General features: G+C 39.7%; 1 protein-coding gene across 2 annotated transcripts in view; it reads right to left on the reverse strand.

Moving 5' to 3' along the window:
- Window positions 1-3,205: 3,205 nt before the first annotated feature.
- The window catches only part of klf8 (Kruppel-like factor 8), a 43,743-nt gene continuing 37,550 nt past the window's right edge, over window positions 3,206-9,398 (reverse strand). For both annotated transcript variants that reach the window (XM_048233926.1, XM_048233936.1), the window contains exon 6: window positions 3,206-6,557. In XM_048233926.1, the coding sequence (XP_048089883.1) occupies window positions 6,376-6,557 (182 nt within the window). In that variant the 3' untranslated portion in view covers window positions 3,206-6,375. The remainder of the gene's footprint in view (window positions 6,558-9,398) is intronic.

Consider the following 9,398-nt stretch of genomic DNA (forward strand, 5'->3'; position numbering starts at 1 on the left):
CCATTCTGTAACGTGACTAATCTGAATCTTATTTTTAAATTTAGAGATTCAATTGTCTCTGGGGTGCCAGGCAGTATTTGCTGCCAATTCAAATATAGTCACCGTTAGAGGCGAAACTATCACACAAATCAAACAACACAAACACGTTTTATAAGTTTCAAATCATATATTGTGATGGTTTAAATTAAACCAAAAATATTCATACACAACTTAAATAATCGATATCCCTCCATACAATCAAAAACAAAGTAGTTTGAGCCGGTCCTATTTTGCTCAGGGTCAGCTGCTTCATAGGAATTCCTCAAAGGGATTAATCCACAAAGTGCGATCAGAGGAATCAATGTAACTTATCCAGTGTGAATGTTCTGTTTTAAAATGCTCCGTCATGTCTCACATGCCCTCGGTAACTACTCTCTCGATAGAGCTTCCTGTCATTAAGCTCCTCTCGCAGGTTAGGCCAAACAGCCTTTTTGCGTCAGCTGACTGCGTGGCGTTAACCTAATTAAAGCGTTTAAGCAACCCGGTTGGATAAGCCTAAAAAGTAAATACATTTTTATTATAAAAATATGGAAGCGACCCGCTACAACCTTTAGTTCCTTACATCCAACAAAAACATTTTACCTATTTTCATAACTTTGCAAATGTTAAAATGGATGCAATAATGTCATTTAAATCATTATTCATTCTCTGTTCAAAAATCTAATACATTTTCACTGCCAAATACAAAACCAGATAACTCAATTATGAGTAGATTATTTATAGTTTAGTAATTAATGTAGGCTAAAGCTATAACTATGTGCTAAATGTCAGGTGATTGTCTAATTTATTCCAATTTTGCAATGATAACCAGACTACTTCTCAAATCTCAATTTCTAACAGGTTCGTCTGGGTTCTCCCAGGCTACATAGAGAATGTTCTGATGAAGAATCTGTTGTCATCATCATTACCACAGCCAATTCAGCCAAGTTCAAATTGAACTAAAAGAGATGGTCTATTGCATTATTGCGTTTAAAGAATCAAATGTGGCTAAAAGTAACAAGTACTTCATGCTCATATTTCAAATGTAGTGGAGTCAAAAGTACAGTATTTGTCTTTCAAATGTAGTGGAGTAAAAGTCAAGTTTCCAAAAATATTAATACTCAAATAAAGTACAGATACTCAAAAACCATCATGGAATTAGTGGTGAGGATTACTGAAAGATGTCAGATCAACTGTATGTCATTATCTCAGAGACAAACCTTGAAATGAAATAAAACAAGTTTGTCAGACAGATCTTGATCCATGCACAAACCATTTCCATCATTAAAACCTTTTCCGCCTCCTGTATCCACAGCATCTACATGTAAATGTGTTTGATCCTATATAGGCAATACTGCTTTTAGTATTTCCCCCAAACTTGTTCATATCCATAGCATACCTTAAGGAACAGGGCTGTGACAGGACCTGTGAGTCAGTTTGTCAGTATGCATAAATAAAATAAAGTTGTCCTTCTTCAATCCTCTACAAGAGGGGAGCAGGAGCGGGAGACCACTGTTAATCATTCTCTAACATTTCTCTCATAAAACATCAAATGGGCCTCAACAGCACATTACTTTTGTCCTGGACAATAAAACATGAAAAACATACATGGGGGGATTTCAGAGCATACTCTCTCTCTCTCTCTCTCTCTCTCTCTCTCTCTCTCTCTCTCTCTCTCTCTCTCTCTCTCTCAGAGATAGATAGATATCTGTAGGTCAAACCTTTTTCTTTTAAAAGTTACAGGTGTTAAATGCAACTTTGTGATGTAAAAAAAGAATAAAAGTTACAAATATTAAACGTAAAAAGGAAATATCAAACTAAAATGAATTACAGTGAAAATGGGTAAAAAAAAAAATAGGTGTGAGGAATCAAGCAGAGAGGGCTGTATAAATGCTTGTCTTAGGGTGCCCCCATGTGGTGGCCACAAGGGCTTGCGCATGGATGCATTCATTCAACTTTTACAGACTGCTCTCACTGGGTAATGTGGCTCGCCCAATGTCTGAAATGTTAGTAGATAGTTGTCTTCTGATACATAGTGCTCTGATACATGAAATTAATGACTTCAAGCATAAGGATTGTCCAGCTTTGTTAAAGTGATATGAAGATGAAGAACGAACATCTTTTTATACACCTTTGACCTCAAATAGCTTGACACTGATTAAGACATGTGATCATCTAATTACTGCCTCAATACAGATGCCGGGAAAACATCAGATTAGTGTTATTGGACCTTAGTGTAGCCTTTTACACTGTTTTACACACATATTGCTACACAGACTAGAACATTGGGTTGGATTTAAAGGCATAGTTATCAATTGGCTCAAATCCTACCCCTCAACAATGGAGCTTCTTTGTTGCAGTTGACTAGTGTACCTCTATCAACGTCCTTGATCTGTGGTGTTCCCCAGGGGTCAATCTTGGGGCCACAATTATTCAGCCGTTATACAGTTTGTTCCCACTTGGACAAAACACATTGGATTTCCTGTCATAGCTATTCTGATGACATTCATTACTTTCATTACTTTTCACCTAATGACTATGGTCCCCTTGAATCTCTTTGTTGATGTATTGATCAAATGTACACCTGGATGTCAATTTTCTGCAGTTGATCAAGGAAAGATCTGAAGCAATTATATTTGGTAAAAAAGGATTTAGGATTGCCACTCTTCTTGACAAAAAAGGGCTTAATCTAAAGGATACTTAATTGACAGTGATGTAAATTTCAACAGCCATAGGAAAACAATATGTCTATGTCTTATGTCAAAACATGATTTAGAGAAACTCAGTCAGCAGGGTTGATGCAATGGGCTTTTCACATACCTCCCTAAAAATACCATCAAATAGCTTAAGGTGATACAAATGGCTTCTCATGAAAACTAAAAGAACCAACCACATTATTCAAATTTCTATCTGACTGTTTCCCTTTTTCATACAAGTAAACACTTGGGGGTAATAAACAGTCTCTGACCTCATCATCTTTGGAGGGGTCCAAACGCAAATGCAAACTGAAACCAAACCAAAACTAATATGTCTAGGCCAATTATTTACCCACATTATAACTGATTTAAGAGGTTAGGTCAGAAAAGAGGCATTTTTTTCTGTTAGACCTACTGATTTGAATGAAATATATATATATATATATTATTAGATTTTAGGTACAACACACACATAGGATTCAACACAGAGGTGCACCAAAAACATTTTATTCTATAAAAGAAGTGGATAATCACAACTGTACAGGGGAAACTGACTTTTAACACCATTTCTCACAGTATCAAAAAGTGCGCGTTTTCCTCACTGATCTTTACACATTTGTTCTGTACAAATACAAAAGAATGAACATTAATTACTTGTATTATTATAACGATAACTGCATTGCACTGTATAATATAGTACTGGCCCATAAGTTACTGCATTCAATATAAAATACCTATGATTTCTGATTTACCTTTATTAAAGAAGATTTGATTTGTGATAGGAAGCACACTCACACACCTGCACACACTCACGCACTGGCGCACACACACACACAAACACACACACACACACCACAACCGCACACAATGTGTGCACACAAGCGTACACACAGACCAAAAAAAATATAATAGTAATCATGCACACAAACACCACACACACATACACACACACACACACACACACACAGATACACACACACGTTTTAAACCAATTAATTCTAAGATCCGTACATTATGCAAATGTATTGTTTTTAAGTGGTCAGTCTCAGCTCAGAAAAGAAACCTGGTGGTGATTAGATATTACTTTACTGTGTTTATCCTTTGGGGAGTAAGGGTCCCGCTCTCAGGGTGAAACATGACAGTTTGCCACGCTCACAGCGCCTTTGCCCACATTTGACTTCACTTCTCTATTGTGGGAAAGCAACAGGAGTTGAGGAGAATAGAAATTATGAGGGAAAAAGGCAACACATGCTCCACAGATGTTTTTGCTGTGTTGACAAGACTATCACACCCAAGCCTTCACTCAACAGAGTTCATGGGGTGCTGTAGGCCTAGGGGCAACACCTGGTGGGAGCGCCATCCCTCACTGACCACAGCTCTACTGCACGTTTGGACATTTGTTTCGGGATAACCAGTGCTTTGCAGGCCACGTCTGCACGGGAACCATCCCACTAGCATGCTGACCAACATCACAACCAAAACAAAAAGGCTACTCTCCATGCAATACAAAAGAACACCACAAGTGGGGATGGTCTGAGAACCAGAATAATATAACAATAACTCAGAAAAAATAATGATTTTGTTTTTGTTTGTAAAGGACATGTTTCATAGAACCAATAGAGCAAAACAAACAAACAAACAAACGAGTATTTCACATTGTCTAGTCAGTGTTAAAAATAGAAATCCACCCGTTACATTTATTCTGAACTTCTGATTATATACAGTATGTACATATTTTATTTTTCATTAATCATTGTCTGTAGGTCTATGAAGTTTACAAAAGAAAGAATTGCAATCAAATGCATATAACTCTTCTACAAAGATGTGCTTAGTAACATTTTAATAGTTGAATCGGAGGATGATAGAAAAATCTGAAGATTGCATTGCTTTCTTGACCAAAAAGACCATGCCACCACCACTGACGTTAGGCATGCGCTCAAATTACAAAGGCTGGACTTGGGGAGAAAACATTGTTTCTTTCCATAAAGCATTTTATTATGAGAGGCTTGCAGCTCTCCAACTGATTCCCACCTCTCACTAGCACTTGAATTGAGGACGATGGCTATGCCAGCTAGCTTGAACAAAAGGGCCACAGACGCCCTCAGATAGTTTTTTTTTTCTCACAGCGGGTGGCTAAGACACACACGTGTGCGCTGAGTGAACCCCGACACAATAAATGCTTGAGACAGTGTCCAGAGCACATGTGTTTGTGTTGTTGATTTTTTTGCATAATCAAGTGAACCCAGGGATGGGGCTGAAACATGAGCGTTTAAGACATGAAAAGTGTTGGACGAGGTGCAAATGCGAGAGGTGGGGGGTTGGGGGCATTCAGGGTGCCTTCGCTCTCCCTGGAGTCTTCCAGAACCCTGAAAACCAGACGCACAAATCAGATCTGCGCTTTTTTTTTTTTTAAACTTCATTTAAGGCTCTGACGGGCGAGAAGTCACAACATGTGCCATTAACACACACTTCACTTAAAATCTCTGATTATGTCTTCTTTACAAGAAACACACACACACACACACACACACACACACACACACGCACGCACACAATGACTGGCATGCCTTCATATTCACAACATTCATTTGTTATTCATGGCCAATTTTGGCAAGAGGAAATTTTCAAAGGCTTTTTTTTTCTCATAAAAGAACAACATAAATACTGTTACTGAATTAGTTAAAATATTGCAGAGGATAAATAATTCTGATTGATACAACAATGGGAAATAGGAAAAATTCACAGTCTTAAGAGTATCTGCCTTGCCCTCTCTTGATTTTTTGTTTTGTTTTTTAAGGGATGGGGATAGGTGGTTAGATAAGACTACATAAAACACGTTCTCCCCTCTGAAATTTGTTCTGAGGAGGTTGGTAACAAAAAAGGGCTTGAAGCATCTTCCACTGTCTTTAAATTATATTTCTCTCTGAAATGTAAAACTGCTAGGCAAGCACACACACACACACACACACACACACACACACACACACACACGCACCACAGAGAGAGGCTTGCCATGCACATAATGCAAGACAAGCACACGTTTCCGAAAGGAGAAAAACAATCTAAATGGGAACGTCAACGGGAACAAGACAGCTGAGGACATGCCTCCACACCTTCACACTGACGCTACGTAACACAACCCTCTGAGCTGAAAGGTAGAAACCATCACATATCTCATCCTCTTCCAATACAATGTTGCTCTTGTCTTGTTCTTTTTTTGCGGTTTACTAAAGATGATTCCCTGTTTCAGCGGTTGTTGTTTCTTTTCTTCTCCTCCACTTCAGACTGAGGAGTGAACCAGGTCCTCTGTTTTCTGCTCGTCAGTAACTGTCCTGACCTGGGCTGGCGGTGGACAGAGGTGGCTGGTCTAGGGTGGGAGAGGAGGGTACTGACAGGCAGAGGGTTATGCTGAGAATGGGCTGCCACCCCACATGCACAACACTCTATACCTCAACCTTGGGGAAGGCTGCTGGAAATGGTTCATCCCACTTCTGCCACAAATGAGCATCACCGCAGCGTAGACCAGGCGGAGAGAGGAGCTTAGCAAAGTCCCAGAGGGGATGTCACAGTTTTTTGCCACAGATGAGAGGCAATGGGGGTGGGGGGTGGGGGTGATCGTTTATCAAGGGGTGTGGGGTGTGTGGCGTGGGCAACGGCAGTTTCACATCATGACGTGGCGCCTCCGGTGCAGAGCCAGGTGGTCCGAGCGAGAGAAGGAGCGGTCGCAGTCGGTGCAGCGGAAGGGCTTGATGCCGGTGTGCTTGCGGAAGTGCCGCGTGAGCTCATCTGAGCGAGCGAACCTCCAGGTGCAGCCCTCCCAGGTGCACTGATAGGGTTTCTCTCCTGGGGGAAACAGAAGGGAAACACCACATCCTCAGTACAGTCAGCATTTTCTTACTCAGCTTTTTATAGCACACTTTACCCCAGAATCCGAATTACCTTTATTGGCCAGGTTTGTGTAAACAAACAAGGAATTTGACTTCGGTTAACCTTTGCTCTTAAAGTACAACACTTACTTAACATATAAGAATAAAAAAGAAAAAACAATAAACGAAAAAAGAAAAAAGAATAAAAACAGAACAGTAAAAATAGAATGAAGAGCAAAGGCTTTAAACAAAGGCTTGCAGCTCTGTGGGTTATCGTACCTCCTGTAGTTATCAAGGAACATGAGGCAAACACCACAGGCCTAACACGTGATGTATATCAGCAGTGATATATTTATTATCTGCCTTCACTGACCACAGCTCCACTGCACGTTTGGACGGTGTTTTTTGGGGGATAACCAGTGCTTTGCAGGTCACGTCTACACGGGAACCATCCCATTGGCATCACAACCGAAACAGATAGGCTACTCTCCATGCAATACAAAAGAACACCACGATTGGGGATATTTCTCTGTAATGGTTGCATAACACAGCTTCAACCAAGACTGGGAGCCTATTCAACACAGTCTGTTTGTTCTGACAGTCTATCAGCACATGGCGCCACACGTCCAAGTCAACTTTGTCTTTGTACCTCCACCAAGCCTCAAAACCAATCTGTCATGTCCATCACTGATAACAACATGCAAATCTCCTTTCCAGTAAATTGCCAAGAGGACTGTACAAGATGCAGCCTGTGCCACAGCGCTAAAGCCTGGAGGTGTTTGTCTGGAATTCTGGAGCAGGTGCTGTTCTCCGGCCGTGAGCTGCATGGCTTCCTGAAGAGCCACCTGACTGCTGGGGCTTCCCAACAATCTGATTAGACCCCTGGTTAAGGCCATGGAGATCTTATCTAGACCCGGTTAAGGCCATGGAGATCTTATGTAGACCTGGTTAAGTCCATGGCTCTATGACAATTTTTTCAGAGGTGACTTTCTCTAGAAGTAATTTTACATCCCATAAATTATATGCTTTAATCTCTGTTTCCGTGGCAGTAATTATCATCAGAGCCACTCCTAACCACAAACCACTTGTCATACCTGCTAATAATAACAGTATGCAAATCTGTTTTCCAAAACAAAGCAAATGGCCTCAGGCATCACAAATGTTGCCATTTGATCCTCAGTGCAGAGAGGTGTGTTTTGTCTCCATTTGTAAACTTTTCTCTCGCTGTCAGACACTGTGTCAAACTTCTGCCTGAACCACTGCAGCTCTTTGCGACCTTGCAACCCTATCATAACTCCCATGATGCACTGTGTTCAAAACTTTTCAAAATGATGCTTCGCTTCCATTCTCTCCCTGGCAGAACCCCCACACCTCTCTTCTAGTGTTAATTTTGTCACCTATTTTTAATTTAGTCTTAGTCTTAGTCTTGTGACGAAATGTCCTTTTTAGTCTTTGTCATATTTAGTCATTCAAATATCATTTTTGTTAGTCAAGTTTTAGTCAGCTAAAAGTCTCATAATTTTAGTCTAGTTTTAGTCAAAAGAAAACTAAAGCTATCTTAGTCTTAGTCAGTTTTAGTCAAAACATTTTAGTCTTTTTTTATAACAAATTATTTCTGATTACCATTTAAGTCAAATAGTGTTTCACACATCTCAATTTTCTAACAATATTGTGTGTCCACAGGGCTACTCGACTGTTATAATTACTCATTCTGATTTTTTTTTGTCAGTCAGTACATGCACAGGTAAGTCGAGCTACAGTTACATGTATAGCTTCGGCTGGGATTTGGCCATAGACAGTAAAGATTTGACTGGACCACTGTCATGATCTTCATAGACCAGTGTTTCAGTGTCCGCAAGCTTATCCCAAGTGGTCCACGAAAGCAGACGTGGTAAAATATAATATAGATGAGTTGTTTGCAATATTGAACCAACTTGTATGTAAATTCAAACTGTTCTACAACACTGTCTATGTCAGATATGCCAGTTTAAATCATATGAATCCTCTGACACAATTAAACAAAGTGCAAAGACAATAAGCAAGGTGGTTCAGTGAGTATTGTGTAGACTAATATACTGCTAGGTCAAATTTTTTTTCTTTTTAGCTAGGTGGTCCGTGCGTTTCTTTTTTATTGATTAGTTAAGTGGTCCTTCATCTGAAAAAGTTTGAGAAACACTGTCTTGGACCCAAGTATGAATGTTTTACTCCTCCCACGCTTAGATGGCGATATGCTCAAACGCAACACAAACTCTCAATCTTAGCTAACTTGCTAGCTTAACTTTCCATATTAGCTTACTTGCTAGCAAACTTTGCATCATCAGTGTAACTAGTTAAATAGTTGACATTACTTGCTGAAACTTTTCGTATGGACATTCTGGGGGATGTTAATTTGTATATTAGAGAAGCTTCAACTTCTGGGTATGTAGCATTGTGGCATAAAGCCTAACTCTGGCAGAAATCTCCGGTGTTTTTGTTCCATGTAGTTTCCTGCTGCAGCCACAGGGTTGCAGCAACAGCACGTAGACTAGCCTACAGGAAAGCTGCTGCGCATGAACCATGAACTCATTCGTAATATTTTGAAAAGGTAACAGCTATTCTGTCTTCTCATTTTGTAGATCTAAAATGGAAGAGAAATTTTATCTTAGTTTTTATTTCAAGCAAAACATTTTAGTCTCTTTTTTTTTAGGCAACAATAATGCATCTTAAGATAGTCTTAGTCAGTGTTTCAGGACATTAGTGCAGTCTCGTCATCATCTCATCTTAGTCATGGAAAAAAAGGTTGTTGACTAACTTTTTTCCTCTCGTCTTGTCTGACGAA

Source organism: Alosa alosa, chromosome 2 (assembly GCF_017589495.1).
Source record: "Alosa alosa isolate M-15738 ecotype Scorff River chromosome 2, AALO_Geno_1.1, whole genome shotgun sequence".
NCBI lineage: Eukaryota > Metazoa > Chordata > Actinopteri > Clupeiformes > Clupeidae > Alosa > Alosa alosa.